The following is a 25,214-nucleotide window of genomic DNA, read 5'->3' as shown; positions in this document are numbered from 1 at the left end:
CTGAGTGCTTCCTGTTAAATGGAGACACAAGAAGCTTCCAGCAAAATTATCAGCCAGCACCCACTGAGGGAACATGGCCTGGTGGGGATCCCGCTGCGGGCCGAGCCCCCCGCAGCAGTGCGGTGCCACATCTGTCCCAGAACGGGCCAGGTTGGAAGGGGCCTTGGAGATGATCCAGTCCAACCACCCTGCCAAGCAGGATCACTTAGAGCACATTGTGCAACGTGGCATCCAGGTGGCTTTTGAATATCTCCAAGGAAGGAGACTCCACAACCTCTGTGGACACTCTCCAGAGAGGAAGACTCCACAACCCCTCTGGACAACCCGTCCCAGTGCTGTGTCCCCACTCTGAGTGTCCCTGCTGGCACCCGTGGGCAAGGGGCACCCCGGGGGCTGTGCAGGCCCAAGGGGGTCCTCGAAGCCACCGGGCCCTAAGGGCATCGCCTTTCCCCACAGCCCCACAGCCCCGGCCGGGGCAGGGCAGGAGGAGAGCCCGGCACCTGCCACGGGGGACCTGGCACAGCACGGCCCGGGGAGGCCCGGGGAGACCCGGGGAGGCCTGGGGAGGCAGCGGCCTCCCTCTGCCGGGCAGCACACCCGGGGCTGAGCCGAGCCGAGCCGAGCCGTGCCCACGGGGCAGATGCGGTTCCCGATCCGGCGCCGCGTTTTGCTCGAGCAGCAAGTGCCGGGGGAAGGAGGGAGGAGGAGGAGGAGGAGGAGGAGGAGGAGGAGGAGCCGGCTCGGGGAGGCCGGGCCTCTCCCGCCCCTCAGCTGGGAGCCCGCAGCGAGCCGGGGCAAACTTCAGAGCCGAGGCGGAGCGGAGCGGCGCGGAGCCGGGCATGGGGTAGCCGCTGCGCTCTGCTGCGCTCGCCCCGCCATGTAGGCAGAGCCCCCGGGGGCTGCGCCCGAAGCTCCGCGATCGCACCGGGCCGGGGGGCACCATGCGGGGCGCCCCGGCCGCCGGGCTCCTGCCGCTGCTCCTGGGGCTGCGGCTGCTGCTGGGCGGCGGTGCCGAGGCGCAGTACTCCAGCGACCTGTGCAACTGGAAGGGGAGGTGAGGAGAGACCCCCGCCGGGCTCTGAGGGGAGAAAACCGGGTCCTCCCCTTCTTCCCCCGGGAGGGAAGCCGAAAACAAAAGGGGGCTCGGGGGGGGCGGGCGGCCAGCGGGGGCTGCAGGGACGGAGGGGGCTGGACCCCCTCTGCCTCAGCGGCGAGGAGGAGGAGGAGGAAGAAGAGGAGAAGGAGGAGGAGGAGGAGGAGGAGGGCGGTGCCGTGCCCACCGAGGAGAAGTTTCTCCCCGCGCCCGTCTTCCTCGGGCAGGATCCGGCCGCTCCGCTTTCTGCAGCGGCTTCACTTCGGGGCAGCCCCGGTGCGGCTCCCCCCGGGACCCGGTGCACCTGCGGGGCGCCCCCCCGGATCCCCTCCGCCGTCCCCCGATGCCCCCCGGTGTCACCGCCCCGCTCCCGGTGCGTCCTGCCGGCTGCTGGCGGTGCTTGGTGAAACCTCTCCGCTCCTCGAGTGTTTATCTGGCGAATTATCTCGCCTTTAATTGCTCGTAATAAGTTTAGCGTCTGTGGTTGGGTCTGGGACCTCCTGGGCTGTTGGGAGTTTACAGCGGGTGTTGGGGGATCAGGCGTTCCGTCGGCTCGGAGATGAGTGCTCGGGGAGTCCAAAATGTTGACTCCGATGTTCTGCTTAAACCTCAGTTTCCTTAAAGGCTTGGCCAGCTTGTGTTGGTAAGGTATGTTGGAGCAGGGAGAGTGCAGAGTGGGGAAGCAGCTGGACTGACTCGTAGCGGAACAGTTTCCTAGCTGTTACTGTCTGAAACACGCTGATGCCTGCTATTTACTTTTTCTGAACTTTTTTTTTTTTGTCTCTTGACCATTGAAGCGTAGTTAATCCCAGTGAATCCACTTGAAGGTGAGTCCATTTGATATGGACCAAACCTATTCGTTCTCTGGCAAACTCCTAATTGTATTATTTCACTTTTCCAACCCCCTTTCCTTCCCCCCCACCCAAAAGCTGTTCCTCCTTTCACCCCTAAGCCCTCTAGCTGCATGTAGGTACCTGGACCTTACCACATGGTTACTGCACCATTAAAAAAAAAAAAAGTGACAAACCCTTCTGTTCCTGTCCTGGCTGTTTCTTATTTTTGTACTGTTTTTGCAGAGCGAGCAGTGACCATCCATGTCACTTGAGCAGGGCTGGAATAAGTAAAGCCTTGTGTATCAGCTAAGGGGGTGATGCTTGGAAAAAAAAAAAAAAGAGTGAAATATCATTTCCTGTTACTGAGTTCGGGGCGAACGGGTGACGCAAGCTTGGACTCACTTGCCTGTTGTTGCTCTATTGAGCCAAGCAGGACCTACGATGACAGCTCCATGCCGATGTACGGAGGAGGAAGAGCTGCCTCCCTGCACGCACTGCTTGTCTGGTTCAGCTGGGTGCTTCCACTGGTGGCCACAGTCCAGGCACCCAGGTGGACAGGGGTCTCGGGAGGTGTAAACCAGGCTGGCTCTGGCCTCACTGGTAGCAAACAGGTGTCTTCAGAAGTGCTGGCAGTCCTAAGGGTGTTAAATAGCATCTGCTTTGTCCTGCAGGACTAGCAGTTAAGAAGGAAAGAAAGGTACTTTGATGTACCAATAAATACTGTCTAATTAAGTATTTCAGTGTGGATACTAATAGCTACTTGGGTCAGAAAGGATTTTTATTATGTGGAATATAATGTTTTGAAGTCATGTGATATTTTTTACCTTAACTGTTTGAAAAAAAAACATGACCTTGAATGCCAAAATCAAACCTTTCTTCCCATAGAAAAGTTCTAGGTTGTATTGTGCAGGCAGAATTGAGAGTCTAGTCATCTCCTACAGTAAACCTGAAGGTGTTTTCTCACCTTTACATACATGTCTGCATTAAAAGCAATGCTCTTAGAAGTAGAATATATTGGAAGTGACTTTTTTTTTCCACATTAGCTTGTGGAGAAGTTGACCAGCTAATATCCCTGAGTACTGTGAAGAGCGTTGCTAGGATTCCTATCCATATCCCTCATGCTTCCAGGGGAGTCTGATGCAATGCACAACGCGACACCTGCAATTTAAGTACACTCAGTAGGCCATAGCAGCATCTTAATAAATAGCTTGGTAGAGAACTTGCAGGAGAGCGTCGTCCAAAAGCAAGCAGAAACTTCACTGTGGTGTGCGTCTGGTTATTACTCTCACTGCAACTTCAGGTTTTCGTGTTGCAGTGACTTCACCATGCTGTGGGCAAAACTGCCCCAATGACATGGGAATATGCAAGTCTGGCCTTTTTGATACAGTCTGGAAGAGCAAGAATTCTGCTCTGATGTGGCTGAATCCGTCGGTCTTGCCCTCTGCTCCAGTGGATTCTCTGGGGAAGCCTTGATGGTCCTCTAGATTGTCATCCTTAATTAGATCCCCCAAATTAGGATCTAAAGTTCCTTCCCTGTGTTTGCTGAGGGATACTGGGAGGACATGGGTACTTTAAGGATTCTTCAGAGCATCTAAAATGGAATAAATAAATGGCTAAACTAGATGGTGCAAATATTCCCTCCCTGTGTCATCCTTTTTTTCCTCTGAATAACACCTGTTGCAAGTTGCAGTGTCGCAGCTTACTGCACCAATAGATCTTCCAAGGCAGACACAAGGGCAGGGCTGAAACCAGAAAGAGAAAAGAGTGAAGAGACAAACGCAGTGATTCAGGATGTTCTCATGGATCGGTATGAGGAAGTCGTACTTGTAGATTTAAGTCCCAATAAACTGTACAGGTCTGAAGGAGGTGATGGATGGCTCATCCATCGCTGTAACCATGAGGCTGCTGCCCTATCTCCTTGCTATATAAGTGAAAACAAAAACAAAACTCAAACAAACTTGGGGGGGGGAAAAAAAAGGCTTCTGGACCTCCATTATTATGTGGACGCGCTGTGTCTTATGGCTGGCTACCGAGAGCTAAATATGACATTAAACAAACTCGACGTGGTGACAAGTCATTTTGACAGAAAGCAAAGTGACAGGTTTTACTGGATGATGGTGGTTGCTATTAAGTAACGCCAGTATGTATTTTGAAATCTGCTTAACTTTTGAGTCATCCTTTATTATAAGGCTTAATGCGTACAGGTACTTGTGCTTGATGCATCTGTCTAATGGCATCACTCTTGCCTGTGGGATATAATTGGCTTTTAGAAGATAATTTCAGAGTCCACCCTGTTTTTTGTTGCTGTTTGAACAGCATGAATGTTTGAACAAAATTAATGTTGAGGCTTTTTTCTCTGGCAGAAATTCGCTGCCTCACTCTTGGTAGGATCACTTGCTACAGCAGTTTCACTGCATTAGTTCAGAGTTTTGCCCCTGGTATCTTCCTTCTGTTTAAGCACTAAGGCTTCGGAGTGGAAGTTCCCAGTAGAAAGTCTGCAAAACCTATGCAGCTTGTTTTGATGTCTGGAGTAGGAACAAGTGATGCGTGAGGGTTGTTTTTTTGCCCCTTTGCTGCAGGATAAGCTTTACGCTATTTCACTTTACTTATTTGCTGCTTGTGAGTGAGCAGACTTCTGTGTTTTCTGTTGAGTGGCATCGTGCTCATGCTGCAGTGAAAACTGACTTTGTGGACCAGATGTGGATTTACAGTCAACTTGAAATATCCCATTGAAAGTTAAGTTTCCTGAACATGTCAAGTACTACTGAATTTGAGGGCAAGAGACTAGAGGTCAAAAACTCGTCCCTCATTTCTCCTCATCTGTGTGCTTGATGTGGCTTTCAAGATTATTCAAAAGCACATGTTTGCAGGCACTATTATTATTAAATATGACTTTTTTTCCTGAGCTTCCTCATGTAACCTCTATCAAGTGGGTCACACTGACACTCACAATAATGAGTCACATCAACAGTAAATGCAAACCATATGTTGGCTTGTGTGTGTGGTTTTTTTCCCCCCTTATTTTACACATGGCTTCTTGTTACTTTCTAAATGCTGACTTGAATTTAAACCCCGTTCAGCACCTGAATTTCTCTTTGGGGTGGGGAGCTATGTACTTGGAGGTTTCTGTTGAGAAACCAGAGCTTGATGTCATTGCTTGAACTATGCTAAAATACATTCTGTCTTTGCCACGGATTTCCTGTGTACCCTTAGACAAGTCACTTAATCCTTTTTACGTTTTTCTCCTGTCTTGTTTCATCTGCCTGTAAATGGGAGCATTCTGAAGCTTCTCCAGAGTACTGCAAAGCAGACCAAGGAACTGCGTTGAAGGGTCTCATGTTGGGTGGTGCTCTATGGGCACAGAATAGATGTTTATATTTGGAAACTGGGTATGCAAAGTGTAGGAGGAGAAAGAGGCTTTGTGGTGAAATGATTTGCTTATGCTCACATTCTAGGTTTGTGACAGCTCAGGGACTGGAACTGAAGGCCCTGATTTTTGAGTAATGGCCCCAAAACCTTCACCAATAAACCAGGCTTCCCACAACTTTCTCTTTTAACTGAAGTGTCTACAGCATGTGGCATCATAGAGTAGATTGGGTTGGAAGGGACCTTAAAACCCATCTAATTTCAAGTCCCTGCCATGGGCAGGGACACCTCCCAGCAACCCAGGCTGCTCAAGGCCCATCCAGCCTGGCCTTGGGCACTGCCAGGGGTGGGGCGACCACAGCTTCTCTGGGCAACCTGGTACTTCATCACTTTCATAGCAACAAAATTCTTCCTGATGTCTAACCTAAATCTACCCTTTTTCAGTTTAAAACCATTGCCCCTTGTCTTATTGCCACACTCTGACAAAAAGTCCCTTTGAAACTTTCTTGTAGGCCCCCAAGTAATGGAGCCTCCCTTTAAGTACTGAATATTAGTGCTTTAAGTCACTCTGGGTAAAGAACCTGTGGGGTTGGCCCAGCAGCAGCGACATGCAGCAGGAGTTGTTCAGAGCTGTCCTCAGTTTAGGCCATGGGCAAGCAAAGGCCAATTTTTCCTCACCCTGCCCTGGTGGGCTGTGTTCCTCTCTGATAGCTGGCCTGGGATCCTTGTGTTGCTCTCCTGTCCCATCTCTGTGATCATTGGCACTTAAAATGGCTGCTGGGGTGTTAATTTTTTGTCCTGGTGCTGGGTAAGGACTCAGGAGCAGCAGTAGCCTGGTGTCCCAGCACTCGTAACTGGCCACGTGCTCGCTTTCTTTGCTGAGCACCCAGAGCTGTGTGTCTGCTCGTAGCCCACCACGTAGATCTGCCGGGCTAAGTTTAAACTTCGTACTGGGGAGAAGAGGAGCATGGCACACATACAGGAAAAAAAGGAGCATAAGTCAGTGTCTTCTCACCCCTCCCAGCCTCCCAGTTTGGAGACTGGGGCTGCCCAGCTGGGGGGTGTACCAGTAGCACCCAGAGCATCCCTTTGCTCCAGTTCACAGGGTGAGCTTGGCATCCCTCCCAGTTTCAGATCCATTGGGAATATAGACTTGGAAGGGGAACAAAGTACTTGGAGAAAGGTGGAGTCTGATCTGTGAAGCTGAGACCGTGCTGGTTTAAGCCACCAGGAAGGGAGCTGAAGCGTACGTGTTTTAGTTAGCATGAGCCAAGTCATTTGCCACAGCTCAGCTGATGGGCAGTAACTGAGGCTCTAGTAATTTAATTGCGTTTGATCATGTGCTTATATCCTATTTAATTCTGAAGTCAATTACTAGTGGTTTGACTTTTTCTTTTGGGAGATGATTTTAAATTGTCCCATAACATTAAGCTTGCAGCCTTGCAAGAGATGAACGCTTCTGACGGCTGCTGGCTGGGCTAATACTCAACCCTGCTGCAGATTTCCTGGGTTTGTTGATGTGGCTCTTTGAAGGTTTGAGGTTATGACAGTCACTTTACTGGCTCCGTCATTTGCCTAACTTTCTCTTTCTTTCTTCCCTCAGTGGCTTAACTCACGAGTCTCACAAGAAGGATGTTGAACAGGTCTACCTCCGCTGTTCTGAAGGGTCAATAGAGTGGATGTATCCCACGGGAGCACTCATAGTCAATCTGCGACCCAATACTTCACCTGCCTCGTACAAACATTTGACTGTTTGCATAAAGCCCTTCAAGGACTCTGCAGGAGCAAATATTTATTTGGAAAAAACTGGAGAACTGAAACTCTTGGTCCGAGATGGAGAACGCAGCCCCAGTAAAGTGTACTGCTTTGGCTATGATCAGGGGGGCCTGTTTGTTGAGGCCACTCCTCAGCAGGACATTAGCAGGAAGATTACAGGCTTCCAGTACGAATTGATGAACAAGGGGATTGCATCTGATTTGCACACAGTTTCTGGTGAGTTCTGGGATAATGGTCATATTTTCACGTACTGTATTGAATGCATAACAGATGGTGGAGTGAGTGAGTGGGAAAGTGGTTGGGTCTGAATTTCATGTGCTTTTAAGGACATGTTTTATAAACAGGCTATTGCGGAAGAATTGATTTTTTTTTTTTTTTTTCCTTGTTGTTGTTTTTTGGAAGCTGGTAGCATAGGCTGAATTCCAAATGATTTGTTAAGGGCTACATTGTGAACGGTTCTCCCCTTACAGGCATGGGGTGAATCACAGGAACTGGCTTTACCCTGCAGTGAACTCCAGTGTGAACTGGGCTTCCGAGCCTTGCTGTAACAGTTTTCTAACCACTATTTTACTCAGTTTTTAAGACCCCACTGCATGTTTTGAATAACAAACATTTAAACAAGGAGGAACTCCTTTTCCATGATTTTTTTCCTCTGCAACTACTGCTGCTTGCTGACCTAATTATTGCTTTTTTTTTTTTTAAAAAAAAAAAATTTTTTTTTTTTTTTAAAAAAAAAAAAAAACAAGGAAGATGGTGTGTTCCTTCCTCAGCTCTGGCTGGTACACTCTCTGGAGCATTACTGTGTGATGCTTTAACACGGTGTCTTCTCTCTCACCCATTCTGTAGAGTAAGTTCTGTGGTGTTACACCAGGAAAGTTTGTAGGAGGGGGGTGTGGAAAAATTGAAAGAGTTTACAAGCCTGAAAAGTCTGATACTAAATAATGAGCTAAATATTATTTGAGAACAAAAGCTCTAGGTGTAACCTAATTATGCTAATCAATTAGGCAGTTTGAAAAAGAAGAGTAACTAGCATTTGTGGGGGATGGCAGGGGGAATGGGAAATTCTTTTCAGATAGGCAGTATCTGATCCCTGCTTCTCTTTCGTGCAGAATTGCCCCTAACTTTTACCCTGAAACCTAGGAGGGGAGATTTCCAGTACAGCTGGAGGACCAACAGGCTGAGGACAGTTTGTCCCAAAGGACTAGGAAGGCATCGAGGTTTGGGTGTCCTCAGTGGGGAGCTGTGGTGGCAGCCAGATTTCTCTTTTTGAAGTGGTGTGGAGTGAAGGCAGCCCCACAGCAATGCACGCTTGCAATGTCTTGGCCCAGGGTAAAACCCAGCCTAAAATCAGCCCCAAAAGCAGTATGTAGGCTGCTGAGTTTCGGCGGCATGGATGCCCTGTGCTTTGGCTGAGATGCTACTTGATACGCAGTGGTGTGGCTAATTAGACTGCAGCTGTATTTCTAGGCAGCGCATCTCTCATCCTTTTTTGGGATAAATGATTGCAGAGCTCGAGTCTCATTCTCCCTCCTCCCCTCGCTCCCTTCCACAACAGGACCCTGCATTTATACGGCTGTATATTTGTGCATACTTGCCGCTCTGCTAGCATTTGGATGTTGGCACGCTGATTCAGATGTGGCTTTGTTTTACACAGATCTTAGTTTGACCCTGATAGACGGATTGTAACTTAGCAAGACAGTAGTTGGCTGAGGGCTAATGCAGTAACCCCAGTAACTGATAGATGGCGTGTTTGCCATTAAAACCAAAAAAACATAAACACAAATATTCAAATATTTAAGTTGCCCTCTTTGCTCCTGCCCTGTGTGCAACTTGCAGGGCAGCATCGAGGGTTGTGCATTTAAAACAGACTTCCCTGCCTCTACGTTGTACAAGTGCTGCAAGAGAGGTTGGGTGTCTGCAACTGCAAAACTGCAGAGCTGTTTTCCCAGCAAGATCATTTCTGCAAAGATGAATATACTGTGCAGAATGCTAGCTATGTAGTAAAATTCCATTGCAGAAAACATTAAATACATTGTTTAATCAGTTATTTGGAGAATGTTCCCAGATTCAGTGCTTCTTTCTTTGGCTGTAAGGATGGAGACACGGGCAGGCTAGCCATAAGCAAGTCACTTAAACTTACCAAGGAAAGTCCTAGATGCTTTTTTTCAAAGAAAAGTTGAAATTTCTTTTGCATATAGGTAAAAATATGTGAGAAGTAATGCTCATTACTGCTGTTTTTAATTTGCACGTAGATATGGTTTCTCTTGAGTTTTGCTAAAATCAAGAGGACTCGCTGCTGGCATGCTCGCTATCCCCACTCGACACAAACTGCAGTGTTTTTAGAACTGAGTGCTCCTCATTCCACATAAAATCTTGGAGATTTCTGAAGCTGATGGGAGCTTTCTTCAGAGACTTTCAGAAGTCAAAGTGAGGACTGAATCCAATTACAGCCTTCCTCTTTGATAGGCATATTAAATCACTTTTTCTGTGACTGCTGTATTTTCAGCTGTAACAGACACTGATTGAATTTCAGTGCTGTCTTATAAAACAATGTGGTAGGCTATCTGCTTCACGCTCCAAGTGTCTTGTTTGGACAGAAGAAGCTTTTTAATAGTTCATCAGCAGAGCCTTCAGGGTAAACTAGGGATCTCTATTGTATTTTAAATTATTTCTCTTCCCTTTTTTTTGGATCCCCGGGCTCTGGGGAGGGGCGGCGGGGGGTGAAAACACGATGAAAATGCCATACATGACTCTTTCCACTACTCAGTCAGATGAGCACTTTTATTCTCCTATAAATATCTATATGTCTGGGGAAACTGCCAAATAGCTGCCTTGTGAGGCTTCTATGGAGCAATATATTTGGGGCTCTCTGCAGTTCATGGACCTCCTTTCTTCTGTAGCTGCTTCTAGTTTTTCTGTGAAACCTCTGAATAAATGCCCTTTGCCGAGCCGTTCGTTTGGAGAGGAAGTTTATGAGTGACTGACTGAAATCACCGGTGGCCTCTTCATCGGAGGGGAGGCTCGAGCCAGAGGCAAGTGCTGACCTTAAAGGAGCTGAAAACTGGATTTGAGGCTCAGTGTTTGCATCCAAGAATACTTCATACTTGGTCACACAAGTGGCTTGGGGCGCTTTGGTGGCGGATTGAGCCCGACCACCCGTCTGTGGTGGCTTGGTGGCGTGGGAGGTGGGTGTGAAGATGCTGCTGCTGCAGAGCGGGGCAGAGGAAGCTCGCACGCTTCCTGGCCTCGGTTAGCGAAGAGCTGAGGGTATGAAGGGCACGTTGTCGTCTGGGCTCTGCTGTAAAAGCCCCAGGTGTGGGGTGCTCCAGCCCTTTCCTTGAGCAATAACTGCTCCAGCAATCACCAACGATTTCTCTCGACTTTCCTCAAATGGTGTGTTTGTTTCCTGGTGATAATTATTGTACTCTGCCCCTGAGTTTACTCTCTCTTCCTAACCTGGCATCCCCAGCTCTGATTAAAGAGTGTAAGTCATCTGTTTAATACTTTAATGACCTGTTGTGTCCTCGTAGCCCTGACATTGCAGGGTGCATCAACAAATCAGCAATGCTTGGCAGGGTGCCTGTGGTTTAATTAGAAAACCTCAAGTTTTATTAGTTTACAGTCATTCTTTCCCACTTAATCAGAGCCTAGCAAATAATTTAGTAGAAAACACACATAGGTTCTGAATAGGCCTTTCCCTTTTCTCGGGAAGGTTGAATGACACAGCACACCCTTACAATTTTCCAAATCTGGGGGGGTTTACCCCTTTTGCTGGCTGTGAGTTTGCCTCGTCACATTCTCTGAAGGTTTCCCTAGCCATAGGAAATACTTGCTGTGCACCAGTATGTTTTAATCTGGATTGCTGAAGTTTGGTACAGGATAGTTTTTAGTACAGTGGTAGCCAGTGAAATAATGCATTTCACGGTGCAGGGAGTTTGCAGTTTCTTATCCTGGGAACAGCAGCAAAGGCAAGGATGCTACAGAGCTGGTTTTCTGTAACCGAGTGCTCCCACAGGAGGGTCACCTTGACAATTCAGGTGCCTTGGTGGGTATGTTCTCCCCTTGATACCCAGAGATAGGTGACTGAAAATGCTTCTGATTTCAGATTAGGCTTTGGATTGGACGCCTGTATAATTCCCATGCATGCTGATGGTCCATTAACTCCAGCTTATGCTTTCAGTAGGCTCTGGAGCCTCGTGTTTGCCCAAGTGAAGAACTGAGGCAGGGTGACATTTTGGCCTGAGGCCATCCGAGAAGCTGCAGAACTTGTTTAGGTTGTTGACTTCTGTTGATTCTAATCTTTGCTGCTTGGGCTGGAATAAAACACCCCGTGTCTCTCTTATACTGGCAAGGAGATGTAGGTCTTGCCAAAAGAGGCCTTCATCCCTGTAGTTTCTAGCAGTTTTCTGAGGGCCATGACCCACCAGAACTCGGCTGTGGCAGAGTACATGTGTGCCTGGTCTGGGTCTGCCTTGCACCGGGGCTGCATGGGTTAAATTCCTGTGAAAAGTGTGAAGGTCCCTTGAGAGTCATTTACGTTTTCAGTTCTTCAGCTTCTGCTCAAATAATCCGAAATGAGGATCTGCAGGTTTGACCAAGCATTGTGGAGGACTCAAAAGACCTTTCTTTTGTTACCTGAAGTCTGTGTTGAAGCTCTGGATGCAGCTTTGTGCAAGCACAGTTTGCTTTTCCCATTGTACGCTCCCAGGGATGTCTATAATTTGATTGTTGGAGCTCAGGAGGTAAATGGAAAGCAATTTCGTTACCCACCCACTTTTGTGTAGTAAAGAAGTCAAACTTTAACAAAAAATGTCCCTTTATCTTGATGGCATCTACGCACTTAGTGCAGGTTCTCGTAACTGTTTTGTATGTTTTCTTTATTAATGCTGGGCACCTGGCTGAGAACATTAATAGATACGAGGTACAGTGCTCGAGTGGGTAGCTGAAAAACACCACAAAACTGGATAAATCCAGTTAACTAATTAAGAACAGTATTCAGCTATTTCCTGTATGCTGTTAATTCACTGGCCTGAGAAAACAGATTGGAAATTAAGAAAGCTTATAAATATTTGGGCTATGCCAGTGTTTCTCCTAACGGATAGCTTTCTGAAGCACCCTTCTTAACTTCTGATCCTTCCTTTCCTACAGTTTGGGCTTGGCAGAGGTGGGGCACCGATCTGCCTTATCTCGGTGTGTTCTCCCAGAGCTGTTGCCATCACAGCTCAGAGGCTCCTAATCTCACCCATTCCTCTGGTTGCTCCCAAACGTCCAATTCCTTTTACTTCTTGCGGGCTGAATGCGCTGCTAAGCTTTGCAATTTGAAGCAGCAGATGCACTGCTGTGTTTTTCACTTCTCGCTAAAGTCGAAGCAGTTTTGCTTTTCATACGGGAGGCTAATTAACAGGAAGCTGTGGCTGGCATGCCTGCTCTCTGCCAAGGTGCGTGCGGCATGGAAATCGCGGTTCGGCCCCTGGTGTGCTCATCACTGGCAGTAGAAGCAGAAGTGATGGAAAAAGACGCTTGGAACACTCAAACTGAAATTCCCCGCGACCTTTATGCTTAGCACAGGTACTCTTGAGTCACTGTGACCATCCGAGGTGCTGGCACAGAGCTACATGGCAGGGCTGGGAGCACCGTGGTGTGCTTGGGGCAAAAGCATTCCAGTAGTCCCCATGACTTCTGAAAATTTGTTTTCTTGACCTCTTTTTTTCACACCCCCAGTTTTCTGCACTACATAAAACTCACACCTCTTGGGGATAAATTGTGTTATGGAAAAAAAAATAAATAAAAATGTGAGCATGGTGTGGTTTGACTTGCACTTAACAGAATTTAAACAGCACTCCTCCCACCAGGATTCGCTTGTGAAATGCGTAACGAGCAGCAAAGCAGCGTGGTGGGATCTGCTGTTTAAGGCTGAGTTAGTGTTGGGTGGCATGCACGCACGGGACGCTTTCTGGTACAGCTGAAAGTTTGCTGCTGTCTTCTATGCTTTTTTATTTTTTTATTTATTTTTCCTAAGAGGTCAGCAGCAACTCACCAGGAAGCAGCCTATAATGCCATTGCCCCGAATACACCAGCTTCATTTATTGGCTTGCAAGGGACCCTTTTGACACTCCCACTTTAAGATATGTTATTTTCTGAATACTTCTTTGTGTGCTTATCCTCTTTGCAGGCAGGTTTTCTTTAGCAACTATCATGTCTTTTCCCATGGTAAGCGATGATACCACCAAAAACAAAGTAACTCCTAATGGAAGAGAAAATCGGATTTTTGAAAAAGCATTTTTTAAGAAACTAATTTTCGAGGGGATGTTGCTTAACTGGGTGTCGTGGGTCCACATCTGAATAGATCACGCTGTGGCTGTTGTGTAACAAAGTCTGGAATGGGATTAAATTTGAGGAGCTAGAAACCTGCTCTAATTATTCATGTGCCTAAAGGGGCCAGATTCGCAGTGAGTGTCTGACTGGGAGGAGAGTTAAAGAGCAAAGGCTTTGGGGGCTTCTTCCTGTGCGAAACGATTTCAAAGCGCAGTTCTGATGCATGGGTAGCAGAAATGCCCTACTTACATTGTCTTAAATTGAGCAAGGGAGACAATTTTGGGCATCTGAGTCTCAATAAGATCAAAAATATTGAAGCGAGAAGTCTTCAACAGATAAAATGAAAAATAAATAAAATGGAGGAGTGCCCTAATTTAGTCTCTCCTTTCCCCAAGCAAATGAGTTTGACAGCAGTCTCCTGTTGCCCCGCGTGTCCTTTGATGTTGCCAGGACAGTAGCTCGTTCTGCAGTGGGCAGACGAGGTGACAATGGAGCTGCAATGATAAATACACAGCTGCAGGGGAGAGCATGTAAGAAAATAGCTTATTTTTGCTAGACTGGCCACGAATGCCGTTAGCTTATTTCCCAACTCAGTGGGCAGTCAAAACCAATAAGCAGTCAGGTGAATTGTCCGGGCAGCTGGGGCTGCGCTTTGCTCTGACCTTTATGTACTGCAGGAGATAGTCCCCACAAACAGATTTGCAGTCCAGCGGAGTTGCTTGGCAGTCTTTAATAACGGTCTGTGCTTGCTCGGCAAAAGTGTTTAGTTTGCTAATTCCTGAGGCTGTAGTTATAGAGGGGATGGGGGGGCTGCATTCCTCACCCCCTCATCTCCCCCCTTCCAGGAGGAATAAGGAACTTAGGTCAAAATGTGCCTATGTTAGGGGCTTGATTTGCAGGGCAGAAAATCTCTTTAGCTCTAATCTGTCGCAGAAGTCAGAAAATATACACTGTAATATTGCACGGATACTTGGCAGCTACCCTGGACCTAAAGCTGTGATTTTCTAAATCTGACCTTGGGAGGCTTAATACTGGGTCAAAAAAGCCGCAGCCATACGACACACAGCTCTGATCCGGCATTAATTTCTGCTGATGAGTCAAATACGAAAAACGATTATTATTTTTTGTGTACATAGTTTTGTGGGCTTTCTGTCCCCTCGGGTATCCTACACCACCCCAACTCCTACATGGGGTCTGGGCACTGACTCCTGCAGTAGGCATGGGCTCTGCAGTGGGTTTGTGCTACCTGGGCAGAAGAGCAGTTGCCCGCATGCCTTCTGCATCAACGCGGTGCTGCCGGCAGCCTCGCAGTGAGGTTTAGTGCTGGGATGTGCACACGGAGCCTGGCTTAGCTTCCCGATGCCTTAACCCATCCCCAGGATCGTTTCTGTTTGTGCAGGATGGGCTCTGCCCCAGCAGAGCAGTTGGTAGCTTTACACCACCATAGTCTAGGTCTAAGTGGAAGTGAAGAAATGTAAGGCAAAAAAAAGGAAAGGAAGAAGTCCTAGCCTTTGTAGGACAGGTCAATGATGATGTAGAAATGTATGCTGTTAAGGTTTAAAAAAAAAAAAAAAAAAAAGAAAAAAGTGTATCTGTCTTAAAGCTTTTTCTGTTACCAATGAAAAACCTGAAGAAACTTTTAGGGTTAACTGAACAGTGATGTTGCCTGCATGAGACTTAGCCTGTGCACAGTCCTATTCAAGAACAGGCTGATCAAATAAATGTGGTTTTAAAATGAAAACTGGCCTTGTTCCTTCAGAGCTCTCCCACATACCAAAAAGAATTTGATTTCTAGAAACAGGAAGAAGGGCCTGTGTGGATGTGAGTGCAAAAGTGCTTTGCAAAAGTGCTTTTTTTTTTTTTTTTTTTTTTTTTTTTTTTTTTTTTAAGAATCACTTCATCTTTGATCTGTCATTACTCCGCTCTCAGGGTTTAAGTTTAACCAGGCACTTGTTACTTAATTCTATTCCCCTGCTCCATGGGAGGCATTAATGGCCTGAAGAGGAGGGGAGGTCGGGAGGGGAGGCTCCTGGGTCGGCTCCTGCTGGGCTGTAGGTGCTGCTCCAGCTTCTCCTGGGCAGGGGCCCTGGCACCTGAGCTATGCCATGTGCCTGGCCACACAGCTTCCCTGGGACATAGGAGTGAAAACCACTTTCTTTTCCATCTTCTGCCCTGCAAGCGTCGCATGCCGTCTCGGCTGAGTGTTCTGCTAGCTGTCTGTCAGAGGCAAAACCGAACAAGACATCAAAACTTTCTTCATAGCTTTATGTTTTCCTAGATCTCATTAGGGCGTGCTTTTACAAGGCCACGGAATGACATTTTCTTTAGAAGAAAAACATATTTTCAGAGGGAATTTCAGGAGTGGATGAGCCACGCCATAAATCTCTGCTGGGTTTGAGTCAGGAGAAATATTTGCCGGGCAGCACAGGGGCAGCGCGGAGGTGTGATGCTGCAGCTGTGTGTGCTGGTGGGGAGCCAGGTCCTGCCCAGCCCTTCCTCCCCTGCAGGGCAGGGGGAGTCCGGAGCCTTCCCTTGGGCACCCGGAGGCACCGCTGGCTCCCCATGCCCCAGCTGTCCCCGCCTGTCCAGCGCCTCCAGTCCCCTGTCCCTGCTGGGGCAGCAGCGCTAGGTTTGAGGAGGGAGAGAGGCATCTCCTCTGGGATAAACAAATCAACTTTTTTTTTTAGCATTGGTTTTATATTGGTGTCTTATGCACAAGCACCAGGAGAAATTCCTAGCAGTTTCTTGCTGTCTGTTTTTCTCTTTAATTGGAGGAAGAGAGAGAAAGCAAAGAAATGGCAGATGATTGCAAATACTGCTTGCCCAGGAACGTATGTGAGCATAATTGCAGAGAAGCTTCTTGTTTGCTGGGCTCTCTTCTCTGGTGCACTTTGAACAGTGGAAATTCAACTGAAAATTTGGTTTGCTCAGTAGGGCTATTTGGATGGGATACATTTCAGGCCTGACTGTAACTGAGGGTTTTTTTAGGACTGGTGATGCAAGGGGTAAGTGCAGGAGCCTGGCGCTGGCCTTGCTACTGTGGCATCGCTGCCTGTCCCAGCGGGGCTCTGCCACGAGGTTTGCTGCAGCAGCGTCGAGCCCGGAGCCCAGCACTGCCCTGGGGACAAGAGGGGAGGCAGCGATGGAGGGCGAGCAATGGTCACATACAGCAGGAGGGGAGGCAGGGCAGGGAGAAGGTGTTTGGGACATGCAATAAGCAGTCCACAGGAGGTGGGACAGCAGGAAGTGTCTCGAAGGTATAACACTTTGCAGAATTGCTCCTGGGTTGATGCAACTTGTGCCTGGAGGTCAAGTTTAGTGGTGTCTGATGATCCTTGAATAAAAACTGCTCTGTGATTTTTTTGTTCCTTTTTTTTTTTTTTTTTTAACAACAACAAAAAACAAATGGCTGTTTGTGTTTCTAGCTGACCTTTCAGCTCATTTGTTAGAATGGGTGCTGCATCTTGGAACAGCAGAAAGGCATTGACTCTGCAGCCCCAGAGGACCCTTACGTGCTCTGTTGCTGCTGAGCCAAGTTTCATTTTGAAAGCTGTAGCAAAAGGAGCTTGCCTAGTACCAAATCTCTTCCTCAAACTGTTTACATAAATAGTCTTCTTTGGTGCTTAGGATTTTAATACCCTCTTGGAAGACATTTCTGTGAAAAGATAAATTTCTGGTTTATGGCCTCTTGTCTTAACGTTTCTCAGAATGCAAAGGTCATCACATCTCTAATGGTGAGGTTTACAGTATGCTTTTTTTATTCTTTCTATGCAGGAAGGAAGTGGTATTAACTCAATTCTCTTGGCACAATCCATGGCACAGCATGCGAAAGTCTGCATTTCATTAAACTTATTTGCAGGTTTAAATAGTACTCGGTCATGGTCTCTATTTTACAAGTTACTTCTGGAAACTTGTATATACGTGCAAGTTGGACTGAATGTTAGAAAAGAGCTAGGACAAGGAGCTAGTAGAGTAGGTGCTTTCTTTTCCAAAAATGTAAAATCACCAATATCCCTACTTCAGGTAAAGAAGTCAGGAGAAAATCTGCAGTGCCGCAGCATCCTTGTTTTGGTCCAGCTGTTAAATCACTGTCTTGTCCTGTACCAAATAGCGGCTGAGTTGTGGCTGTAGAAGAAGGGAGACTTCGAGTTTTTTATCTTTGCTCATGACTGTTGTTCTGAGCTTCCTTTTCTGCTCAGTACGGGGGCTCAGGTTAACTTCCCAGCAAATGCAGGGATGAATCCTGCCTTCAGAGGAGCACTAAGCTGCCTCAGTACCTGATCCATAGCATTGACTTTCTACTGGTCTTAGAAGTACAATTCCTCTGGACCCTGTGTGCAAAGTATCATCAAGCCAAGGGGCTGGGAACAGCGTGGGTCCAACTGTCAGATTTGCTCCCTGGTTTGGCGTTTTCCTACTGACACGCTAGGAAAAGTGCAGTGCTTGCAGAAAGCCATGTAATCCTATCCGTCCAAAGACAGGAAAGCCCTGTAAAACAAAGGAGTGATGAGAGAGCTCCTCTGTGTGTTGTGACTGGGTGTCAGTAACTTCCAGCCCAGCTGGGGAGATGCTCTGTGTCGTCCGGCCACGTTTTCCCCATCTGTGTGGCTGCAGGTATTTTGTTAAAAGCAGGTGTGCTCTGTTGGCTTGAGCTCCTGGCTAATATCTTCATTTTAAATTTAAGATGTATTGAGCTACAGATGTATTGATATAGTTCTAGGTGGTGTTTCAGTGTGGGGGTAGTGAGTGTTCTGAGGCTCAGTGTTATTTTGGCTTACTCAGGAAGAGCTTTCTGAGGGGTGAGGAAAGTTGAAGGTATATTTAGAAAGGAGATGATTAGTCAGAGCCTGGTAAGCCAGAGAGTTGTCAAATTCTTGTCTACCTCTGCTGCAAAGCAGCAGGTATTTTAGTTTCAGATATGAGCTGTGAGAGGCTGATTTCATGGCAGAAGTGATGCCCCTTCAAAAAGGAAGCCTAGGTAAGAATTAAAAGGATTTATTCAGCTTATTAATTTGTGAAAGCAGGATCAGGGGAAATTTTTTTTTTTTTTGCGCTCGTACGATGTTTGCCCTTAAATCCTTGTGCCCAAGCTAAATCACTGAGCCTGTGATCAGTTGCACCGTAGTCGTTTCTGCTAAGGACTCAGAAAAATGACTGAGAAATGCACCATCATTGGAGAAACCGCATCTGTATTTTTATAATGTGCTCCCGGAAGCCTGCACTCCGTCTTTCCAGGAAGGAGACTCATCCTACGATGCCCTTTTCCAGTATGGTTGTAATTACAGAGCTGCCAGCGAGAATTTAAAGGGTGTGGGTGGGTGTTTTTTTGTTCCATACGAACCAGTGCTGATGTCAGACTGAGAGCTTTCATCCTGGAGACCGAGGTCTCCTGTGGCCCCACACTGAGGTCCTGCAGCACCGGCTGGCGTGGGGTAAATCAGCCTGGCCTGCGACAAGGCCCCTTTGAATGGCTTCTGCTGAGCCTGGCACCAAGAGGAAGAGCCGCCTGTTTTAATCATCAGTTCACACCTAGGGCTGACAGAAAATGCTCCAACCCTGTTTGGATCTCCCCTGTAGCTTTAGGTACTTAAAAATGTCTGATTGCTCTTCAAAGGGTAAATCAGAGATACGAATGTGTGGGCGACGTACGCCAAGGAAAGTGGGAGCACAGAGAAACCAGCCGTGTGCTTCCCTCCCCCATGATCTGCACCTCTACCGCACCGCACGCGTGTACAGGCTGCTTAATAAAACCAGAGGGTATTCCTCGGTAAAGCGGTTTTCTGCAATTACTTTGTGTTAAATGTTTTCACTTCTGCTTAAAGGGTGTCTCTCTTCCTGTGCGCGCTGTCAGGGCGGCGATGTTATTCAGCTACCCGGAGCCGTGGTGCGGATGGGGAAGGCTGTGTGAGCTCAGTAAACGGAGGTTTGGGACGGTGCGTGAGGGCCTGCAGCCCAGTTGTTCCAGGCTTTTTGATAGCTGTGGGGTTGGGGAGCACGCTGAGAACATGCAAGACAGACTGAGTTTTATTATTTGTTGGTTAGAAGCTGGTTTCGGAGTAAGGTAAGGTCGGTCAGAGCCTTGGGGGGCTGTTGAAACGAAGGATACGACACTTGCTGGAAGGAAGACCAGGCCTGTTCTTGTGGGTGCTGTGATATCTACAGCCAGGGCCCGCACAGACCACTTTGAATGTGTCCTGCAGGGAGCTGTTTTCCTAAACCACAACGATGGCCCTTCAGATAACCCCATCTTATGCTTTCACAGCATAGAGGGGTTGCACGCAAGTGCCCCAGACCAAGGGAGAAAGGGCTGGAGATGCATGTGTGTGCCCTGAGAGGACGCCAACACCTACCCGCAGCTCACGAGGTGGTGGGGAGACTCGTGCTACCTTGCAGCACTAAATGTGCCCTTAAATCCATCCCCAACCATAGCAGGAGATTGTCCCTAAACAGCTCTTTGGCACTGACTGGGTTGGGGGCCTTCTGGAGCTCGGGGCACCTCCTCAGTGCACGTCCCCCTCTCTTCCTGAGCATTTCTGCCTCCCTGCGGAGAGGACCAGCACCGTGTTCGACAGAGCTGTTGGCCAACAAGTGCAGTCTATTGTTAGCATCGCCACGTCCTCCTCGGTAACATCAGGTTCAGAGGGCAAATCGCTCAAAGCAGCTGGGACATGACTGCTGGCTTGTGAGGAATGATGTAATTACATCTCCCTCTGCGGGGAGGTGAATAGAGAGGCTTTTGGAGGCGCTGGACGGCGGGGTGGAGGGAGAGGGCTGCCTCAGGTTACTTCAGGTCAGGATACTGTCAAAATCCATCAAAGGCATTCCCAGGAGAGTCGGCAGCCGACGTGCACAATGCAGGCTTTATGCCACAAGCGGTGTGGTTGAGTTATAGGCATCTGGACTTTAGGGGGCTTCAATAAAATGTTGCTTTTCTCTTTTTTTTTTCCCTCTTCCCCTGCTGCTGTATGAATTAAGACTCTTTGGCTTATCGAGTTTAAAGGAATTAGGGCAGCTGATGTTGATGTTGTTGTTGCTGCTGCAAGTTTGGAGACTTGCTTTTGGACACGAGAACCTGGGCAGCCCTCGAGACGTCCCCAGGGAGTTGGTCATCCAGCAAACACAGTCTCTTGTTTAGCAACTGAGCCTGTTTCCTTAGAAAATGAACATCTTCGCCCTCTGTGCATGTGTGATTTCTTTTTTTATTTTTGGTTTTCATATAAATAAGAATGCTTCCTCTTTTAGCTTGAAAGTGTGCACGCTGTTTTGATCTGCTGATGGAGAAAAACACCTGCCACCCAATCTGGACTGAATTAGTCCCGAAGTGCACCCCAAATAACTAAACTGCGGCATAAACACACGGATTCCTTTATGGCTGTAATTCAAAAGAAAGCATAGGCATTCCCTCCTTCTTAGGACTTTGTTTCTTTTGTGAGACTGTATAGGAATGAAGCTTTGGTTGTAGTGGGTGAATGTTATTTGCTTTTTAATGGTCCATTTACCTCGGCAGTAATCCTTCACAACTCGCTTTCCATCTGTGCTTGCATACCTATTTTTTGCCACTTGCATGATGTATTTGATACTCTGTGAATGCAGATGTGGGAGCTGTTCCACAGAAGAGGATTTCTGTTCTTCATATGTCTGGTATTGCAGCGATGGGTGGTGGTAAATGGTTGTTAAATGAGCTTGCATGCCACCAAACTGCTGTGAGTCAGCATGGATCTGAAGTAGGTTTTAAGTAATGATCTAGTGTGAGCAATACTGAGCACTTTTAATTTCCTCCTGCATTTAAAAAGGATGCAGGATTTTGCCTAGAGTCCACAATTAAAATGATTTGGTTCCGTGTATATGTGTGTGCTTGTTCATTTGATATATTACAATGTCAGCCTATTTAAATTGAAGGAACCACTTAAAGTATTTTCTTTTTCATCTTTAATGCAGTTGCTTGTGTTGCACTCCTTCTGAGAACAAAAATGGCTTAGTCATTTTGTTTTTTCAATTTTCTGATGGGGTTGGACGAACTACAGAGATGTCTGGTCTAAACCAAGACTGTTTTCACTCAGACTTAAAAAAGCTGGGATGCCTTTTTATTATTAGATCTTTGCAGAGCAAAATATCTGGAATCTGGCATCAAAAATCCAACTGTGGATTTTGTGGATGTCCATCAGTTGTGCTTTGTTTCAGAACTTCTCTCCGTGTGAAAATGCTGTAGGATTCCCACAGGTTTGCAGGTCACCTCCATTTGGGGGATCTGACCCAGGTCCTGGTTGGGGCAGAGGGAGACTGGGGAAGAGGGGAGTTGGCCCTGGATGGGTTCGGTAGGTGCCATGAGTGAAATGACTCTGCGGTAGGATGTTGTGTGACTGTTACAATTTTCTCTGTTAGATGAAACTTGGATGTTTGGTCTAGCCACTAATCAAAATCTCTTGAGTCTAAAAATTAAAATATCTTTAGACTGACTTTATTGTAGTACTCAATTATGTCCAGGCTTTGGCTGCTTCTGCTTTTTTCTGGATATTAAACATTTTCCGAACTTTTCCAAGAAGGAGATGAAATGGTATGTAGGGCTGTGGGGGAAAGAAGGACTGTAAAGGGTGACTTGTTTCTAAAGGCCGTGGAGGCATTCAGACTCGACTAAATAAAAATGCCCGGAAGATCCAGATGCTTTAGTAAAAGTATTTTGCCTATTCCTAGTCTCTTGTCTTAGAGCTTTTTAACCTTTTTGAATTATTCCTTCAAATATCTCTGCCCAGAAATCTGCGTTTTACATCCTCTTTAATCCTATTAAACAGTGTGTTACACTGTGTATTAATCATCTGACTGGAGCAAATCTGGTGGATTTGGTTCAATAATCCTTCTTTCTGGATCACCGCCTTTCTGGGACCTTGGAAAAAATAAGAGGTTTGCCCTGTCTTACGTTAAAGACTGGCTTGTGCTGACTAACAGAGGAGGGCTGATGGCTGAGCGTCAGAGGCACCGGCTCCGCATTGTTTAGGCTAGCTTAAAAGTACTTCGTAGTGCAATGGATAAACTTCTCCAGAAAGCAGGCGGGGGTGAGAGGAAGGGTGTGACAATTTGGGAATCCGGTAACTAAGTGTTTTCAGATGTTGAGGTTCAAAATCTGCATTTTTTTTGGGGGGGTGGGGAGGAGGGGGGTGACTTCAGCTTCGGGTTTGATCATGGACAGTGTGATGACATGAGCTGTAGCTCCAGTGTAGCTTCATGTGCTAATCCAGGCAGAACAGCTCGATGGGTTTTCATTTTTCTGACTGATGTGCAAGCGAGGCTTTGAGATGACATCAAGTGAAAGACGTGGGCTCTGATCCCTGAGCCTCCAGTGGACAGACTTAATTAGCATCCCTAGGCAGGGCAGACCCTGATAGTAAGCAAATTCCTGAACTCAATGGGGTATTATAGAAACATCTGTACTGCAACTACAGTACCTTCTCCTCAGAAATAGCTGGCTGAGTACAAAGAGGAGCCACATTCTTGCATTGATTAGATTAGTGCAGATATCCAAATGTTTCCAGCAGTACAGGAAATGGTCTTTGTACTGCTTGAGCTCTACCAGATACAGGCTTGAGTTTCCGCTTTGCCTTGACGCCCTCCAACACATGCACTTTTTTTTTTCTCCTCTCTTTGCCTCCCCCTCTCTGTAACCTCCTGGATCTTTGATGTGGTGATAGAGTAAGTGGCTTGTGAAATAGCCCAACAACGCTTGATAGAAATTGTAAAAAAGAAGCTTTGCCATCAGCCTGTAAAAGGCACATGATCTTCAAAGCGTTTTCAAGAGCTTTGAATTTACAGCAGATCACTCTGCAAATGCACCCAGTATCAAAACATATTGTGCATAAGAGCAGTGAGCGTGTGGGGTGTTTGCTAGATAATATATCCCAGCAGGAGCGTTAAAGAGATCCATATTCCAGCTTAATTACAAAAATCTCATGGGGCTAGGGTTAGCCAGCATTTCTCGTAGCATTATTGATGCCTGTCAGGTCTTTGGACCACTTGCTCCCCCCAATGAGATTCTGGTTGATTTAAAACCGGCTATTTCTTGCCTCTCTTCTGGTCCTGTGCTAACTCTGCCCCTTTCTCTCCAGCTCCCTGCCGACCATGCAGTGATACAGAAGTCCTCTTGGCTGTCTGCACTAGTGATTTTGGTGAGTTGTTGCTTTCCCCCTCCCTTTGCTGTCTCTCTTGATGGTGGCATCTGTCACCAAACCTCCACAAACAGCAACAGAAACCTACTCGTGCCTGACAACTCCCACCAGCACTAAATGCTGTCCTAAGGGGCTGTGTGCATGGGAGAGGGAGGAGGACATGGTGTGAAGAACCTAAAAAAAGCTGGCACTTCCCCGGGGTGGACAGAGAATGACCCTGCAACCACGGTGGAAGTAGAAGTTCAAAGGCTTCTTGGGTACATCTACTTGCTGCCCTAAAATGGGCTGCTGACGAAAGACCAAAAGTTTCAATAATTTTCTGTGCTTCCCTTTTAAAAGGGGAAATTAATACTAGCTGGTATCTGTGATGGCTGCAGAACAGAAAGTACGTTGTCAGAGAGCCCTAAGCATGAATCTTGTTGTTATGACTCTTTGCTGGGTTTGATGCTATTTTTCTGATGCAATAATTTTTGTGTTTAAATTTAATATGTGGGTACCCTTTCTGGGCAGGTTACGAATATAAACTGTAACAAACACAAATATGTGCTGGAGGTTACTAATATAAACTCAGTTCTAAAAATAACAAGGGACCAAAACCAGGGCTGCTGTAGTGAAATCACTTCCCCTCGAGCTGCCTGGGTACAGGGGGCTGAGGTTGGACCCTGTCCTTCCAGAGGGGGCTTTGGGAAACCCTTTCTCATGTCCTTTTTATGTTCCCAGTGATCAGAGGCTCCATTCGAGATGTAACGAACGAGGCAGAAGAGCAAGAATCAATAATTCACGTCGGCGTCAACAAACTGTACAGGCAGAAGAGCAAAGTCTTTCAGCTCACAGGGGAGAGTGGGAACTGGCGAGGACAAATAAAGACCCTGCTGGAGTGTGGGGTGAGACCAGGAGATGGAGACTTCCTCTTCACGGGACGCATGCACTTTGGGGAAGCCAGGTTAGGCTGTGCCCCTCGATTTAAAGACTTCCAAAGGATGTACAAAGAGGCGAAAGACAAAGGGCTAAATCCATGTGAAATTGGCCCAGATTGAAATCCCCTGTTTGGCTGAAGATCGCTTTTAGCGTTTGGCCAGGAATATTTCCTGGCCGTGGTGAACACTCTGAATAAAAACGGTAACTGAGAGCATGGCCAGATCTGGATTCAGGCTGAGACCCCGCAGGACACATCTGCAGCCTGCGGTGCTGTTAGACTAATGGAAGCAACAGAGGTACGAGCTCAGAAGGCTGCCAAGCAAGCAAGGCTGGATTTTTAACCAATCTTGTCCTTATGAATTAAGTTATTATATTTTTTTAGTGACTTCCGTAGGAAAACAAACCAAGAAAACTCCCGTGTCTTAATAAAAAACCCAAATGAAAGCCAACATGCCTTTGTATCTTTTTAATACTAATTTTTAAAAATGTCTTAAGCTGATGTAGCATTTGGTATGGCGTATTCTGTATAAATGGCCGAGAATGTGATAGAGCACGGTAAACCATCCTAACATTGATGCTTTGTAAAAAGCTTGGTGTACAATTCACAGTTGTTTCTTACGACAGAAATTTATGGAGCCAAACTCTTGTGTGTGTGTTCTTTTTTTATTTGAAAGAATGTACAATCGCCGCCTGCAATTTTTCGTCCAGGCTGGCAAATTCTTTCCATTCCAGAGAAATAAAGGTCCCTGGATTTGA

The 25,214-nt window shown here is 47.0% G+C and overlaps 1 protein-coding gene across 1 annotated transcript; it reads left to right on the top strand.

Annotated features, from left to right (window-relative positions):
- Window positions 1-785: 785 nt before the first annotated feature.
- METRNL (meteorin like, glial cell differentiation regulator) lies at window positions 786-25,214 on the top strand. Its single transcript, XM_048075914.2, has 4 exons — window positions 786-1,054; window positions 6,896-7,284; window positions 23,481-23,540; window positions 24,261-25,214. Exons 1-4 carry the CDS (start codon window positions 942-944, stop codon window positions 24,575-24,577), a joined length of 879 nt encoding a protein of 292 aa, XP_047931871.1. The 5' UTR covers window positions 786-941; the 3' UTR covers window positions 24,578-25,214.

Source organism: Anser cygnoides, chromosome 19 (assembly GCF_040182565.1).
Source record: "Anser cygnoides isolate HZ-2024a breed goose chromosome 19, Taihu_goose_T2T_genome, whole genome shotgun sequence".
Lineage (NCBI taxonomy): Eukaryota > Metazoa > Chordata > Aves > Anseriformes > Anatidae > Anser > Anser cygnoides.
The sequence above is the reverse complement of the archived record's forward strand: the minus strand, read 5'-3'. Positions and strand labels throughout refer to the sequence as shown.